At 49.8% G+C, this 18,138-nt stretch overlaps 1 protein-coding gene across 7 annotated transcripts in view; it reads left to right on the top strand.

Annotated features, from left to right (window-relative positions):
- SLC4A11 (solute carrier family 4 member 11) overlaps positions 1-18,138 on the top strand; it is a 256,640-nt gene that overhangs the window by 227,292 nt on the left and 11,210 nt on the right. For 5 of the 7 annotated variants that reach the window (XM_025179543.3, XM_075931014.2, XM_089777744.1 and 2 more), the window contains exons 17-19: positions 1,659-1,832; positions 8,249-8,444; positions 12,171-12,340. In XM_025179543.3, coding sequence (XP_025035328.1) covers positions 1,659-1,832; positions 8,249-8,444; positions 12,171-12,340 — 540 coding nt within the window. Of the gene's footprint in view, positions 1-1,658; positions 1,833-5,353; positions 5,414-8,248; positions 8,445-12,170; positions 12,341-18,138 lie in introns of those variants that run through there. The other 2 variants (XM_089777745.1, XM_089777746.1) reach the window with 2 other exon arrangements.

An 18,138-nucleotide genomic window follows, 5' to 3' on the forward strand; every position in this document is an offset into this window, starting at 1 on the left:
AAAACAACGAATTGTCTAGTAGCACCTTAAAGACTAACAAAACAGGTAGGTGGTATCATGAGCTTTCCTGGGTAAAACCCACTTCAGAAGACTGGAGGAGCAGGCAGAACAGGGCAGCTCCGGGGATGGCTAGGCCACTTGGGGAAGCGGGGCAACCTGGAGCCGGGCTGGGGTGCAGCCGTCGTGGGAAGGATGAGGGGCTCGCTCAGGGGTGCGGAGCTGCCTTCCAGCCTCTCCCCGGCCTTCGCCAGGGCGTCCCGTCCCCGCCTCCTCCCACCTGCTGCTCTCCGCCTTGTTGCGCAGCCCCAGCTCTGCAGCCTGGGCGCTCCCCGCTCCTTACCCCTCCCTTTCTGCCTCGTGGTGCCCCCGGCAGGCGGGCTAAAGACGGCGCTGAAGTCGCGCCCAGCCGCCAGCACCGCCACCGCCGGTCCCCGCTAGAGGTGGGCTCTGGCTCTGGGACTGGGACTGGGCGGTGGTGGGGGCAGCTGAGGGGAGAGGAAAATGCATGGTGGGGGTCCTCCTTCCCCACAGCTCCTGGGCAACTGGGTCCCTGGCAGGAAGGAGCAGGCACCATAGACCAGACCCTCACGGGATCCTGCCTCCAGCAGGGCTGGACACCCCAGGGTCACCCCTCCCCTTTCCCCTTTGCCCATTTCCCTGAACACCCTCCTTCCCCCCGCTCCCGAGCCACCCTGACCCCAGACCATGCTGGTGATCCAGCATCTAACCCCCCGCAAGATTGGGGCCAGCGTCTGCTTCCGGTGCGTGGGGGGGGGGGGTCCCAAGGCACAACGCCACATCCAGCTCCCAGGGAGGTGCATGCGCACTGCTCCTCCCCTCCCCACAGGAAAAGCCAGAGCGGAGCCAGGACAGGAGACCGAGCGAGGTGTGTGGTGGAGAGAGCCCCTTCCCCCCCTTCCCATCTCCCCCGGGAGAGCAGCGTGGCCCCGGGCAGGGGGGTTAAATCTTGGCATGCCACTTGGGAAAGGTTGCCGTCCCCTGCAATAAAGGAAACCTCAGGTGCGGGGGTGCAACGTGGAGGCGCAGAATGTGAACTGGGTCCAGGCCTGCTCCGTGCTGGCCTGCGGGGGAAGTGTTCACGTAACCCCAGCAGACGCCGCCGACTAAAGGAAGCTTTTCTAAGAGTAGTAAATGTTGACGCGTGTAGCTAACCTGCCAGGCGCACATGTGCAATGCGTCAAAAAGCCTGGCCTGGAAAATGTCAACGCGATGGATGAGAGCTGATGAGCAACTAGGAGTTTAAAATGAGAAATGTCCTGGCAGCTCTTGCTGTGGCCGGTGCTAGTGCTGGAACGGGAGGATATCTGATGGTAATATTAATTTTGAATGAGTTGAAGCATCCTGTTAAATATTTCAGTGATAAATGCTGCCGAAATTGAGGGCAAGAGCATTATTGCCGGGGGTAATGTTTCTCTTTTCGGTTGTTCTTTCAAACAGATAGCTGTCCCCCGGCAGCAATCCTGTTTTCATTGCCTTTCAAATTCATGTACGGTCGGCTATAAAAGAGGAGCTCTGTAAAATTCGGTACCTGGAGATCGCTCCGTCAGTGATTGTCCTGGCTCGGTCATAGCAAGCGCAGCATTGTTACGACACACTTAAGTGCACATAAAAACATTATTAACTAGCGTTTCTTTCAGGTTAGTGAAAGGCACGGCTTATCACTGGGACCTCCTCCTGGTAGCTCTGATTAACACAGGGCTGTCTGTCTTCGGGTTGCCATGGATACACGCTGCGTTCCCTCACTCCCCAATGCACGTCCGAGCGCTGGCCTACGTGGAAGAGAGGGTTGAAAATGGGCACATCTATGAGACGTAAGTTTTGGGGAACCCCAGGAACAAATCCACAGGAGGACGGGGGTTTGTGGGGGAGCCTGAGCGGTTTTCAGGGTTCTTTTAACACCTATAAATGATTGTTCCGAACGACATGAATTAATCGTTCCTGTCCGTCTCCACCAACTCTGGCTGCAGGTGCTAGAAATGGTCTGCCCACTTCCCGGCAGAGATAGCTAGGATGAAGGAAGATTGTTTCGAGGGGTCATTTATCAGTCCCAGAACCAACTGTCCAAGCTTGTTTCACTGGGATCACCACCACTACTCTGCATCTGTGGAGTAGCTGGCAGCTGTCCTGCCGGCACAGAGCACTTTCTGTGGGGGCCAGCCTCAAGCTATGCTGCTAGGGGGCCAGATCTTGCACTTCTCAGTGCTTTGTTCCCTTTTCTTTAAGGTTCGTAATCCATGAGAGGGAAAAAAACCAACCTTCTGGTTGAACTAGGGATGTTACCTGTTGGTTAATAGACTAATCGAGTAGTCGATGGAATTTCCATCGAGTAGTCGATAAGGGGGGGTTCTTACTACATTTAAAGTGCAGAGCCACAATGGGGTTAGCTCCCTGGGTCTACTGCAGCTCTACCTCCCCTGACCTCACCCCACAGTACACCGTGCCGGCTCCCTCCAGCACCAGCTCCTGCTCCCCTGTCTCTTGCTGCCTCTGAAACTGTCGAGTAGTCACTCAACTACCCGCTAAGCCTAGGCTTACAGGGTAGTTGACTAGTCCTTTACATCCCTCGGTCAGACCATCTCTCCTCCCAGATGCTAGCATTTCTACGCTCTCTGCTGAAGCCTTGCTGAGCAGTGAGACATTAGTTTGGCCAGACACTGCCTGGTTGTCTCATTAGAAAAATATCCAGTGCCACTCCCCCATGTCTGAAATCTGCGAGGTCAGTAGTGGAAAGGGCCGGCCGCAGTCTCCCTGTGGCTGTTCCAAAGCTCACGGCAGCATCTTCCATTGTACCCCGTGGAGCTCAGAGACTCTTCTGTTCCCACCCCCTCTGGGGCCACCCCTCTGCCATTAGTACAACCCTGCGTGGGTACAGCCTTGCAGTGGCAAAAGGAGCCGAGCGTGGAGCTGCTGTTCCCAGGAGCCAGCGCCCTGCACTGGTAGTTCCTCTGGCGTGGCTGTACCACTCCCAGCCCTTCCAGGCAGCTTTGTGCATCTCCAGCCAGGGGCGTGCCAGGGAGCCTGGTCGTACTGGAGGACCTGCAGGGCGCAAGCTTCTGGGAGGGTCTTCCCTTTCCGCCGCTGCAGTTCCCTGGCGAGCCCTGGAGTTCTGCAGACGCCGATGTGTAGCCGCAGAGATCCATACCCACGAGCAGAAATTGTATCCACACCAGTGTCGAGCCAGTGGGGGTTCTTGGGAAAACACGGGCAGTGCAGAAGCAGGGAGGGGTGGACAATCATACGCTGCACTAGGAATCTTCTCCTTCCTGCTCATCCTGCCCAGAGGGGGGTTAGATACATAAATTACAACTTGGAACTGGGTGCTGGGTGTGGGCGGTGGGTAAAGCGAGGGCTCGGGGGGGGGGGGGGGAACAAGGTCCCCACTCCCACCTCTGCAACCCAGAGTTCTGTGGGAGCCAAGTCCCCCCCCCCCCCCACCTCCCGCTCACGCTATAGGGACAGGCCACCCTTCCCCCAATGGGTGGTGTACAGCCGCAACCTTCTTCCCCCCGCCAGCCTGGAACAACAGGGGGAGGAGAGGGGAAGCAGCGCGTGGCCCCTTTCCTGGAGCATGGGGAGAGTGGGGTGGGCCTTCTTGGCACTGGAGGGCACATAGCAGGCAGCCCTCCTGGCGGCGCATGCATGGGGCCAGGCTGGCAGTTTGGGAAGCTGTTATCTTTCCCTGCCTCCGATTTCTGCCCTCCATGATGTTGAGGGAACGGGATTATCTTCTGCCTGCTACAGCTCCCATGGAGATGCCAGGTCTGGTGTTCTTCACAAAGCTGTAAAATAGAACCCAGAGGCCCTGTGTATGGTCTTCCTCTTCCTCAGCTGACTTGTGAGCGGGAAGCTGAAGCAAAGCTTAACTAGAAAATAATAATAAAAGTTGCAACCCAATGGAGGCAGGCCGGCCTTGGAGTCGGATTGTGGAGGCAGGTAATTCAGGGCGCTACGCCTGATGTAGGGCCGAGCCCAGTGATGCCACCTTGCTTTAAGGATTCTTTGAAGATGAGCTTCGATCATATTCTTGAGTCTCCACCAGTCCTCTCTAGTCCCTTGGCTGACGACAGGCCTTCTAGGGCCACAGCTTAGCTGCAAAACCCTAAAATGTCTCTGCAGAGCATCTGTTCACCCATTTTGAAGAGGTTTTTTTAATACAACATGGACAAATTTGGTTAGATTTTTTGTACACACACACCCACCCCTTACCCCCCTTCCCGGCCAGAGTTCAATCCATTGCTGCAAAGCATGGAAGAGAATGAACTTCTCAACCAAAGCGTTGTAAGAATTTTTTTTTTAAATGGGTGCAACGTGTTTTCCACTAACGTTGTTCTTGGAAACAGATGATGTTTCTTGCAGAAACTTTTCTTCAGAATCATTCCAAGACACCCAGCATGGGAAATGTCAGCCCAGGTGGGTGAAATTTGACAAGGTTGCAAGCAGCTGATGACAGGTCCTGCAGCCTTGGCTAAAAGCGATGCTGTCAGCCCTGACTTTCGAGTCCTAGAGCTGGAAACGGATTCACAGCACTTCTCGCGGCAAGGCCATTTCCCACATACCTAATAGCGCTAATAGCAGCACTGATATTGCTGGCGATGCTCTTAAACCATCAGGAGAGGGAACCAAAAACTTGTCTTTACCCTGCTAGACTCCCAAGTTGCTTTAATGGGTAGAGTTATTTCCCTTGGCTCCGAAAATAATATTCTAGTCCAGTGCTTTTTTGTTTAAAATAATAAATTTTTTTTAAAAGTGCCGATACTCCAGGGGAAAAGTTGTTGAGCTCTGACTGGAGGTGCTGGTACTGTGTACTGGGCAGTACCGTCACAAAAAAAGCACTGTTCTAGTCCAGCTGGGCACATGAAGTTGGAACCTCTTACTCTAGCTTTTCTAATTCACACAGGCCCTGTCCCCCTCTCTGACCTTGTCTCCTTGGGAATGCCCTTTCTGGCTCTGTTGTGCCCAGGGCAGGTTGCAAGCTCTCCGGCGTGTTTTAAATAGCAAAAGGGGAAGATTTTTTGCCCCTTAGAAATCTGGGGTTTTGCATGAGGATCTGGCCAATGGGTCTAGGTTTTGCAGGCGAGTCTTGATCAGTGGTAGCAAATTCCAATTTCTGTGGTGCAAATGCAGTTGGGAGATGGAGGGTAATTCCTTTTGATGACCCTTCTGTCATTTTTAGGCTTGACATTGGATGTCTTCTATGGCTTATTTGTGGAGCCTAAATATGGTCCTCCAAAGACTTTGCATTCCCTCAATTTAAGAGGGAATCTCTATCTTCATTCTGCCACATTATCCAAGTAATATTTTCTATTCTTTTCCCCTTGTTATGGAGTAACAGGTTGAAGTTTATATTCATTGGCATGCAAGGTTACATTACCTGAGAAGCCATCACTTTCAGGTATTTAAGCCCGGATCTCACCGCACCCTTAAACATGGCATTCTTACATTTATTATAGAACCGGGATGTCCAACCAGTTCTGAAGCAATAGCCACCGTAGTGGCTACTGCTATAGTGAACTAGCCACACTCAACCAGCCAAGTAGTTACATTGTTTATGCTAACTAGCCACTCTCAACCAGCCAAATAGCCACATGTGAGTGGCTAGTGTGTTGGACACCACAGTTATAGAAAATAGGTTTGAAATTCAGTCTGCCCTGGAGTAAGGCAGTCAGTCTGTCTCTAAATATAGGACTACGCAGTACTTTAAAGACTAACAAGATGGTTTATTAGATGATGAGCTTTCGTGGGCTAGACCCACTTCCTCAGATCGAATAGTGGAAGTGGGTCTGGCCCACGAAAGCTCATCACCTAATAAACCATCTTGTTAGTCTTTAAAGTGCTACATAGTCCTGTTTTTTGTTTCAGCTACACCAGACTAACATGGCTGCATCTCTATCACTATGTCTCTAAATATATATATATATATATAACTTTTACAAGAATTCTGTGTGGAAAGGAGCTACCGTGGCGGCAGGAAATCTCTGATAGGCCAAAAAGAATTGCAAAGCCCCGGAAACGTGTGCATATAAAAGAGAACAACATGTTCTATGGGCTCTCCATTCTTCAAAACGCTTTACCAGAAGCCGGATGGCAGTTAATTTGGAGTACGCAGTTCTACAGCCACCTAATGTGGCTGCAAGAGGGCGCTGTGATAGGATGGAAATGCCAAAATGGAGAGCAGAAGGCAGGAACAATTCTGGAGCTCAGCAAGCCTGCTGGCCATGCTCTAGCAGAAGGAAGGATTTGCAAGGGGGTGGTATGTTCAGTGGAGGAGGATGGCAAGCAGAAAGACAGGAGCTGTGCTTATTGCAACAAATGGACTACTCAGGGAGGGTGTCCCCAAAAGGAGGGCAGGTGCTCACAGACCAGGTGACAGTGGATCCCCACAAGCAAGCCACACATACCTGGAAGAGTACCGCAGTTGGAAACAGGCCTGCCAGCAGGGCGTTAGGGGTGGGCAGAAGGGGCAGTTACCCCTGGCCTGGTGATTCAGAGGGGCTTAGGGCTCTGACAGCTGCTCTGACCAAAGTAGGAGCCCCGGGACCTTTAAATCGCTGCTGGAGCGATGCCCCACAGGTTCTGGGCAGCACTAAGGACTGGCGGGGGAGGTGCTGCGCTCTGGGCGGCACTGTGGACCGACTGCTCCTGGCCCTGCCCCTTCCGGGAGTGGAGAGCGCGCGCGCTCTCTGTCTTACACACACACACTCTCTAACACACACAGACACACTCACACACACACACACACACACACACTCTAACACACACACTCTAACACACACAGACACACTCACACACACACCTTACAGGAGCCCACGCAGGCTGTGGGCTCCGCTGGTTGGAAGAGACCCAGGGGAGGGTACCTGACGAGTTTCATATGCTACCCAAGTGAGCTCCTTGGTGGGAACCTGGTGCAGTCAGAAAACCTGGTTTCCCCTCTCTCCCCTTAACCATGAGCGCCTTCTCCCCCCTCCCGCCCCCCCCCCCCCCAAAGCACTGAAACAATCTTCAGTGCTGTTGTCTCTGCGCTGACTTAGGCAGGCCTTAGCCAGCAGTTAACATCCGGACTGGGGGTTTAGTTTCCTTATAAAGAAACAAAATTACAAATAAACCGATTTTAAATAATCCTGTGAAAGGAGATTTCCCCTCTTCTCTGTTTTTGGTAGGAACATAGGACAACAGCAGTGTCCCTTTTTCTTAGCTTGGTTTTTGGCTTACTGTACAGCTGTGTTCCCTGTAAGTTGTGTGCTTATGCAGCCGCTGAGGAGAGATTCAGATGCCGCCCAGTGGATGAGCGGAGCACCCCCAGCTAGGTTTTTTTGTTTCTACTGGTGGCCTCGATGCACATAACATTTATTCAGCACCTGGATGGAAAAGATTAGAGGGAACATTGCTGCATGGGGTTTTCTGGTTCACATTTGGGAATGTTTCTGTGTGCTGTGCAGTGTGTTTTAAAGTTAGTGTGTCCTTTCTTACTTCCTGTCAATATTTTTCCAGCAACAGGTCTGTCAGTCTAAAATCTGTCAACTCCTGGAAATTTGCATTAAGTACTTGCATTTTTAGCATGGCTCATGGAAAATTTGCAGGGCAGCTCCCATGCTCTACCACAGGATTAAGTTCCTAATTTCCCTGCCTCATTCTCTGAATATTTTCCCTGGTGTATAAACAAGGGGATTCTTAATGTTTATCCAATATGCTGACGACTTAGTCAGGAGAATGTGGTTTCAAGTGGGTCACTAGTTAGTTTCCACAGAAGTAGCTTTCTGACATCCTTTTGGGGGGCTGTCTATGTGTAATATAACATGCATGCACGTGTCCGTGTCGTCTGACAGGTAGTGGTGGGAAGGGGTAATGTGCAGAAAGGGGGCTCTTGCAGTGAAGTGATTCTGTTTAGCAAATTGCCAAGGATTAAATTAGTTGAAGTTCAGCGAGGATCCACGGAGTTTAGGGTTAAACAAGAGGAGAGAGTGCAAATTAAATAAACAGACTCGGTCCCGGGCCCTGGCCTTTATCCATCTGCTCTGTGTGAGTAGTGGTCTAAATGCCTGAACTAAGGCCAAGAGGTTTTCTGTCTTCTAAAAGTGTTAGCGTTTGGCTGGAGATGCTTGATGATTGTGGTATTGGAATGTCCCATAAACAGGCTCCCCCTGGAAGTGAGCCTCAAGGGTTAGCATGGTACTGACTTGTCGTTACTCTTCACTGTCTTTGTTTCCATGCCACTGTGTGTCCCCTACAGGATCGTGAGCGTGAAGGAGACACGACTGACGACTCTAGTGGCCAACTTCTTGGTGGGGCTCTCGCTCTTGCTCCTGCCATTCCCACTGCAGTGGATCCCGAAGCCAGTCCTCTACGGCCTCTTCCTGTACATCGCCCTGACCTCCATTGATGGGAATCAACTCTTTGAGAGGGTGGCCCTCTTGCTGAAAGAGCAGGTAGAGAGAGTCGTACTAGAACTGGAAATGTACTGCACAGGATGTGGAACAAGAAATAGCGCCTTACACTCTGTTTCCTGAGGAAACTCATATAATGAGTTGATTACTCGAGCTTCAAAACATTGCCATTAAACCGTCCGTGATTATGTATGTGTTTATCCTCCTCCTGGCCTGAGCCATCCTCCCGACATACCGCACGCGCTGTATAAGCTGTCTTGTCCGTGTAGCCATAATAAGAATTCCAGGGGATTGGCCATCACAGAATTCCCAACAGTCTTGCCATTAAACCGGACAGGAAGGGTACTTCAAAAACCTAATCTCCCTGTCTCATAGTAAGAGAACCAAAAAAGTGCCACTGCGGCTTAACAACCAAGTAAAAGAAGCAGTGAGAGATAAAAAGGCATCATTAAAAACGTGGAAGTTAAATCCTAGTGAGGAAAATAGAAAGGAGCATAAACTCTGTCAAATTAAGTATAGAAATATAATAAGAAAAGCCAAAAAGGAGTTTGAAGAACAGCTAGCCGGAAACTCAAAAAGTAATAACAAAATGTTTAAGGATATCAGAAGCAGGAAGCCGGCTAAACAACCAGTGAGGCCCTTGGACAATCGAGATGCTAAAGGAGCACTTAAAGATGATGATCATTGTGGTGAAGCTAAATGAATTCTTTGCTTCAGTCTTCATGGCTGAGGATATTGGGGAGATTCCCAAACCTGAGCCATTCTTTTTAGGTGACAAATCTGATAAATTGTTCCAGTTTGAGGTGTCATTAGAGGAGGTTTTGAAACAAATTGATAAAGTTAAGTGACAAGTCCCTGGGACCAGATGGCATTCACCCAAGAATTCTGAAAGAACTCAAATATGAAATTGCGAAACTAATAACTGTGGTTTGTAACCTATCCTTTAAATCAGCTTCTGTACCTAATGACTGGAAGATAGCTAATATGGCGCCAATATTTTAAAAGGGCTCTAGAGAAAAATTGCCAGAGATGATCCTGGCAATTCTAGACCAGTAAATCTAACGTCAGGACCAGGCAAATTAGTTGAAACTATAGTAAAGAAGAAAATGTTCAGACAGAGAGAGGAACATAATTTGTTGGGGAAGAGTGAATATGGTTTATGTAAAGGGAAATCTTGCCTTACTAATCTACTAGAGTTCTTTGAGGGGAGTAAACATACATGTGGACAAGGGGATCCAGTAGATAGAATGTACTTAGATTTCCAGAAAGCCTTTGAGAAGATCCCTCGCCAAAGGCTCTTAAGTAAAGTAAATTATCATGGGATAAGAGGGAAAGTCCTTTCATGGATTGATAACTGGTTAGGACAGGAAACAAAGGGTAGGAATAAAAGGTAAGTTTTCCAAGTGGAGAGAGGTATCTAGTGGGGTCCCCCAAGGATCTGACCAATCCCGTTCAATTTATTTATAAATGATCTAGAGAAAGGGGTAAACAGTGAGGTGGCAAAATTTGCAGATGATACCAAACTGCTCAAGACAGTTAAGACCAAAGCAGACTGTGAAGAGCTTCAAAAAGATCTCACCAAACTACGTGATTGGGAAACAAAATGGCAAATTAAATTTAATATTGATAAAAGTAAAATAATGCACATCAGAAAAAATAATCCCAACTATACATACAATATGATGGGGGCTAATTTAGTACAACTTCTCGAGAGGGAGAGTTCTTGGAATCATTGTGGATAGTTCTCTGAAAACATCCGCTCAGTGTGCAGCAGCAGTCAAAAAAGCAAATAGAGTTTTAGGAATCATTAAAAAAGGGATAGAGAATAAGACCAAGAATATCTTATTGCCTCTGTATATAAAACCATGGTACGCCCACATCTTGAATACTGCATACAGATGTGGTCGCCTCATCTTGAAAAAGATATATTGGCATTGGAAAAGGTTCAGAAAAGGGCAACAAAAATTATTAGGGGTTTGGAATGGGTCCCATATGAAGAGAGATTAAAAGACTTGGACTTTTCATCTTTGAAAAGAGGAGACTAAGGGGGGATATGATAGAGGCCTATAAAATCATGAGTGATGTGGAAAAAGTGAATAAGGAAAAGTTATTTGCTTGCTCCCATAATGTAAGAACTAGAGGTCACCAAATGAAATAAATAGGCAGCAGCAAGTTTAAAACAAACAGAAGGAAGTTTTCTTCACTCAGCACAGTCAGCCTGTGGAACTCTTTGCCAGAGGGTGTGATAAAGACTAGGACTTTAACAGGGTTTCAAAAAGAGCTAGATAGATAGGTCTATCAATGGCTATTGTCCAGGATAGGTAGGAATGGTGTCCCTAGCCTCTGATTGTCTGGAAATGGGTGACAGAAGAAGGATCATATGAGGATTACCTGTTGTTCCCTACCTCTGGGGCATTTGGTATTGGCCACTGTCGGCCAATACCATGCAGCTCCCTGTGAAAATTCCTTAGGGTAGCGTGGAACCAGTAACTTCATTTATTTTCTATTAAAAATGGGTGAAACTAATGCCCATGAAGGTGAGAAATACCCCGATTATAAACTCTCTGCTGTTACAAGGACTGTCTGTCTGTCTTTAAAGACTTAACTGATTTGTTTGGGCATAAGCTTTTGTGGCTAAAACCTTCTTTGTCAGATGCATCTGACAAAGTGGCCCCAGCCCACAAAAGCTTATGCCCAAATAAATCTGCTAGTCTTTAAGATGCCACAGGACTCCTTTGGATTTTTTTGCAGATACAGACTAACATAGCTACCCCCAAGACATGTCTCCCTTTGTGTTCTATAGCACCTGGCAGGATAGGATGTTCGTCCAGGTTGAGGCATCTGTGCATTACTGTAATTCAAACAATAATATTGACTTATACATCTGCCTGAATTGAATGTGTATCAACATCTCTGTGTGCAGGAAATCTGTGGCACTGAAAGTACAATTCCTCCTCTGTGCAGCTTTTGCCCGGTCATCTCAAAGAAAACCTTATTATATATTTTTAGCCCCCAAAGTGTGCTAAGACAAGTCCCTGCCCAAAGAGCTAGCAGCCAGAATAAATAAAGAGGAGTGGGAAAAAACACTCAAGTTTTGTCTACATTACCAGGTTGTGTTGGAAAAACTTGCCTTTTGGCAACAAAACAGTGCAAGCATACACGCTGCACTGTGAATTTTGTTGGGAAAAACGCCCAGATTTGGTGACAAAAACTTCACCTCTAGGAGAGACTTTCTTCTTTCCCCCCTCCTTATTATCGACAAAGAGCCAGCGTAGACTGCTGTTTGTTTTGTCGACAGAACTGCCAGTATCCCACAATACCTGCTCTGTTGGAGCTGCTCAGTGTTTTGATCTCTGCTGCCCTGCTGGCATGTGCCCCTCCCCTTTCAAAACTCCAGGAAGTATCTGATAGCTGAGTGTGGTGCTCCCTTTGGGGAACAAACAAGCAAACTATTGGAGTGCTCCTGTTGTGCCCTGCACTAGGAACGCAGCAGCAGGGAGACTGCTGCTGCGGCAGGAGGGGGACAGATGCTGTGATACTTTGACATTCCTCAGTACAGAGAGCTCACAGAGCTACTCTTGATGCTGCTTCCCGCACCTGAGGCAGCTGTGGGAGAACTCAGAGGAAGGGACTTGCTACCTATTGACTTGAACCCTTATAGCTGTGTGGTGATGGTTTCCCTGAAGTAGGGCCTTCAATGGGCTTACTTTTTATTTTTTATCCCCACCATTGTGCCTGTCTTACACCTCCTCTGTCTCTCGTTCACAGACGGCGTATCCTCCAACGCATTACATTCGCAGAGTCCCTCAGAGGAAGATCCACTATTTCACAGGCCTGCAGGTTCTTCAGCTCCTCATCCTCTGCGGATTTGGGATGTCACCGTTGCCCTACATGAAGATGATATTTCCTCTCATTATGATAGGAATGATCCCGATCAGGTAAGGCGCGCTCTGTGCTATAGGCCTGTCACCGAGTGCCCAGGCTGTTGGGTTTTTACAAAATCACCTGACGCTACTCAGGGCACGTGTACACTGCTGCTGAAGTTGATGAAAATTGCATTACCCCAGAGTGTGGAAAAGTCCCTCCCCCTGAGCGAGGCAAGTTTTGTGCTGATCACACAGATATTGTCCTGCCCGCGTAGCGTACACTTTTTGCTGAGGTGGAGTAATGATGCCCACAGGAGAGCGCTTCCTGATCGTCACCGGTTATGCTGCAGGAGCACAGCTGGGCCGACGTAGCACTGTAGCGTAGACTTGCCTTTCAGTTTCTCTCTGCTCCTCTGCCATATTCGTCTGGTATTGGCCACTGTCGGCAGACAGGGTACTGGAATAGATGGACTTTTGGTCTGACTCAGTCTGGCCGTTCTGATGTTCTAATATATTCTGTATTGGCTAGAGTGGTCGCACAAGGTACCAACTTGCGCCCCTGGAACCAGCTACCTGGTTCATGGCTAGCAGTGTGTGACGGATGGGATTTTTCTTAGGACTCCCCCCAGGGGCAGGAGGAGGTGGTGTGGGGCACGTAGCCTTGGAGCCAGACACACCCGCTAGCATATCTAAGCGAAACCCATACCTAGCACAGGGCATGTCCCTGGAGCAAGGAGGAACCCACAAGGCAGATTGCTTGGCTCTAGGGGCAGCATGACAGTGCCGTGATGGGGGGGGAAGCTGTGATTGAACCTGCAGCATTCCCGCTTGACCTGTAGCTTGTTACTCTCAGCACAGTCGTTACACACAGAAATGAATGTTTTCTCATCTATTACAAGAAGAGCTCTCAGCATTCATGTTGTGCTTCATAGCTTGAGATCCAGCAATCTCCTGGGCAGTGCTCCCTAGTGTGAAGATTACATGGGCACATGTTCACAATTGGCTGAAATGTGCCCTAGTGACCCAGAACTTATTTGGAGAGTTTTTTCGCTCTAAATTTTGGCAAATGCCCTTGATGCTTTCCGGCTATTGCGGAGTGAAGGAAATTCGTTTTTCAGCATGTTAAGAGTTGGGGGTTTAGGCTCATTAAATAAGCCAAATGAATGTGGGTGGGAAACGAATTAAATAGCAGCAGCAATGAGCTATTAAAGTAACTGCTAAGCATCCTTGCTGGACATTGGCCAACTTTATAGCCATTTAATGATGCTCTGCTACCTTTGATGCAGTACGATGCAGTGTTGCCCACCTGATCCAGGAGAGTGTTGGGCAGCTGTTTGGAAAATCTACAGGAAAGAGGTTGCAAATGAGATAAGACAGCATGTCCAGTCCTGTCCCCATTAAAGGGGATGCCAAAAATGCCATGGCCCCCAGTAGGATCAGGATAAGGCACTGGGTGGCCGGCTTTTCTGTTGCTGCTGCCCTGAATTGCTGCTTTTCCATGTGAGCTGCTGGTCACGTAATCCGGCCTTGCAGAAAATGCCTCCAGCCAGACAACAGCAGCACGTGTGAGAATTCCCTTTCCCTCACTGGCTGCGTGTACATGAACAGCTTAGGTCATGCGGCTCTGCTCCCCCGAAAGTGTGGCTCGCGAAGCTGCCCCTGCGCCCCTGAAAACGGCCCCCACCTCCCGGTTCCCTGTGCTCACCGTGGCAGGGTAGCCATCTGGCCATTCAAAATGGCATCTTCGAGATGGTGGCAGCCGGCGGGAGCCTGATGTGGCTCAACACCTTTGCCCCGGCTCTTCATGCTGTATGCGCGCTATTTTGGCTCTGTCTGGAACGGGTTGGCCATCCCTGGCTTAGGTTATTCTCTCTGTTACTGTGGCAACAGTGCATCACCTCTGGGGCTAACACAGGGGGTGCTAGTGTGACCCATCCACCTAGGGTGGCTAGCTGCCTAAGTTTGGGTGCGGGAGGAGGAACAGGTCGGGCTCTCGGGGGAAGTCTGGGTGTGGGAGGGGTGAGGGATGGGGCTCTGGGTGGGAGGGAGATTGGATGCAGATGGGGGAGGTCAGGCTGTAGGAGGGAGTTTGGGTGTGGGGTCCTAGAACTAGGCTGGGGCAGGACAGTGGGGTGTGAGAGGGAACAGGGGGCCGGCACTTACCCCAGATAGTGTGGCTGCCAAAGGCACGTCCCTCTGGCAGTGGCTTCTCCTCGGCAGGGGTCTCCACATGTCCCCACATTTCCCAGCCAATGAGAGTTATGGAGTTGGCATTACAGGTAGAGGCGGCGCACAGAGACCTCTGTGCCCTTCCCCCGCCCCTCCCTCGGTGCCACAGGGATGGAGCTCGCCACTTCCGGGAGCAGCACAGAGTGAAAGCCAATAAGGGAGCCTGCTTTCGCTCTGCTGCTGCACTGCACTGCTAGTGCCCAGTCTCCTGGTTTGGCTGAGGTAGCCTCCAGACGATAAGGCGTGATTGCGGGAGACTTGTGGTGAAAACCGGAGCGTTGGCAAGTCTACATCCACTGCTGTTCATACCACCTTGCTGTCAGGAGAAAGGCCCACAGCTCTCGGTAGAGCAAAGTGCAGACTATGAATGGAGGTGAAAGCGTTTAAATGTTATCCTGTACGTGTTTTGCTCCCCTGTAATTAAAAACGGGGAGGGAAGTGGAATGCTAAAAACCAGCAAAACCTCCAAATACAAGAACATCGATGAGATGTTGCTTAACTGTATTTAAAAAACAGGAATTGCAGTCTCATAGCCTTGTAGGACTAGAAGGGACCTTGAGAGGTCTTCTAGTCCAGTCCCCTGTGCTCAGATACAATTCTCCGAGCAACATTCACTAATTCACACTATATAGACAATATTTGGGATTACTGCTTATGCTGCAAGGTGGATACGTCCGTGTACACAATAGGTCCATGAGAACAGCTTTGTTACTGTTAGAACCTCTGTCGCCTGATTTTTTTCTTGTTGTTGTCCTTAGACGGTATTACAGCAATTCTGGCCTGCCTCCCCCCCTTCCTGTCGCTCTCCCCCGTAGGGTTGCCAGGTGTCTGGTATTGACCCGGACAGTCTGGTATTTTCACCTCCTGTCCAGTAAAAAAAATTCAGAAAATGGACACCTAAAATGTCTGGTATTTTCTGATTATTTTTTTTTCTAGCCAGGGGGCGAAAATACCCGACACCTGGCAACCCTAGTGCCCAGGCCGACACCCCCAGCCCCCCGCTCTCGGACCCCTTGCTTACTTGATTCCTCAGAGAAGCTAAGTTCTGGCTTGAACAAGAACAGAAAATGGCTGCCGGCAAAAAGCCTAAAGACCAAAGGGAAGCAATGACTTCCCTGGGTCTCAGTGCTCAACTTCTCCCCTGTTCCTAACCCTGTTCTCACTCTGAAAGGGGCCATGCTGTGTTAATGCTGTTTTATTATTCTTTTTTTGTGCTCAACAACTTTGGTCTCTCCCCCCCCCCCCCCCCTTTTTTCCTCAACAGAATTTTTTCCCGTGTTTTTTTTTGGGGGGGGGGGGGGGGGAGTGTTCAGTATTTTTGGTTCAACCATCTGGCAACCCTACTCCCCCCAAGGCAGCCTGTCCCCAGTGGACACCGCTTCGGGGACCACTGGGGGAGGGGTTGGCAACCAGGCTCCCCTCATGCTCCCCTCAGAGAGTGGAGCATGCTCAGCTGGTGTTGCTCTGACCAAGGATGACTCATGGGCCTGGTCTTCCTCAAGGTCACATAGAGAAACTGCACCCATTTCCATTGAGACGCAGCTGAGTGTCTTAGGCATAAGACCAGCCAGTTAACTCCTCATGGCCAGACTGTCTTCATCTTTTATACTGTGAGTCTAACTGCATTGCCACGGTGCAGTTTAGACGAAGCTCCCTCGGTAAGGGGAATAGATTGTCCCTGGATTGGTGCAGTGCCAAGTGATGTGCTGGCATTATTTTGGGAGTCTCTCTAGCCTGGCTATCATGGAATAGTCCACCCGGAAAGACTTCTCCTAACATGCTCTCAGATTCTTAGCTGGGTCAGAGCTCTGGGGAGGCGTGGAGGCTGGTAATTAAGCGGGATTTCTCTGGCACTGTAATCCCTGTAGCTAGGAGAATATTTTACGCATCCCTTTGCCTCTGCACAATCGTTTGTGTTTCATGGCATGAATTGAATTGAGATCAAACCGCGTCTGTTTTCCAGGATGTTTTCATGTCATGTTTTCATGCAGATGGCACTAAGCTGGGGGGAGAGGTAGATATGCTCAAGGGCAGCGATAGGGTCCAGAGTGACTTAGACAACTTGGAAGATTGGGCCACAAGAACTCTGATGAGGTTCAACAAGGAGAAGTGTCGAGTCCTGCACTTGGGACGGAAGAATCCCAAGCATAGTTACAGGCTGGGGACCGACTGGCTAAGTAGTAGTTCTGCAGAAAAGGACCTGGGGATGACAGTGGATGAGAAGCTGGATATGAGTCAACAGTGTGCCCTTGTAGCCAAGAAGGCGAATGGCATATTAGGGTGCATTAGGAGGCGCATCGCCAGCAGATCTAGAGAAGTGATTATTCCCCTTTATTCAGCTCTGGTGAGGCCGCACCTGGAGTACTGTGTCCAATTCTGACCCTTCCTCCCCCCCCCCCTCCCCCCCAACTACAAAAAGGATGTGGATGCATTGGAGAGGGTCCAGTGGAGGGCAACCAAAATGATTAGAGGGCTGGAGCATATGACCTACAAGGAGACACTGAGGGGGTTGGGTTTGTTTAGTCTGCAGAAGAGAAGAGTGAGGGGGGATTTGAGAGCAGCCTTCAACTTCCTGAAGGGAGATTCCAAAGAGGATGGAGAGAGGCTGTTCTCAGTAGTGAGAGATGGCAGAACAAGGAGCAATGGTCTAAAGTTGTGGCGGGAGAGGTCCAGGTTGGATATTAGGAAAAACTATTTCACTAGGAGGGTGGGGAATCACTGGGATGGGTTACCTAGGAAAGTAGTGGAGTCTTCATCCCTAGAGGTGTTTAAGTCTCGGCTTGACAAAGTCCTGGCTGGGTTGATTTAGTTGGGATTGGTCCTGCCTACAGCAGGGGGCTGGACTTGATGACCTTCTGAGGTCTCTTCCAGCTCTATGGTTCTATGATTCTATATCAACGTGTTTATCTCAGGGCAGATCAGTTTGAGGTGTTTCGGGCGTTGCGCTGCAGATAGTGAGATTTGAAATCTCCTTCCCTGGCTCCCTGCTAAGGCGGTCTAAATCTAAAGCGGGCTTATTGCATTGTTGCCTGTATTATTGAAATAGCTGGGAAGTAACTTCCTGTGCGGTGGAGGAAGCAGAGAATTGATGTACAAATATCCAGAGGGATATATTAAGGAGAAAGCTTTATGAGGTTGCTTGCAATGCCACTTAGTGGTTGGTTCACTCCTATGAGCCAACATTACAGGTTGTACCTCCCTTAACCGGGTCTTTGTGGTTCAGCAGGACCACGGATGTTTCTGGACCACAGAGTATAGGTAGCAGGAGGTTGGGCCATGGGGGAGGAGGGTCGTGACTGGGCCAGGAGTTCCATGCTGAGGGAGAAGGATGCAGCAGGGAATTCTGGGCCATGCTGCCGGGCAGTAGCGGGGGGCCGGCAGTGGCCGCATAGTCCCAGCAGCCGCAGAGCCTCGGTCCTGGCAGCCCCAAAATCCACGGCAGCCACAGAGCTCCAGCCTGGGGAGCCAGGGCCAGGCAGACCGCAGTGGGGCGCGGCTGGAGTCCTCGCTGGAGGCAGCGTGGGCCATGTTGCGAGGGACCTCCCTTCGTTTGGCAAATCCCCTTGGTCAGGGCCAGTCAGGTCCCGAGGGTGCCGGATGAGGGAGGTCCAACCTGTATTACATTGTATAAAAGTAGATTC

The sequence above is a fragment of the Pelodiscus sinensis genome, chromosome 4, assembly GCF_052426305.1.
Source record: "Pelodiscus sinensis isolate ZL-2025 chromosome 4, ASM5242630v1, whole genome shotgun sequence".
NCBI classification, from domain to species: Eukaryota; Metazoa; Chordata; order Testudines; family Trionychidae; genus Pelodiscus; species Pelodiscus sinensis.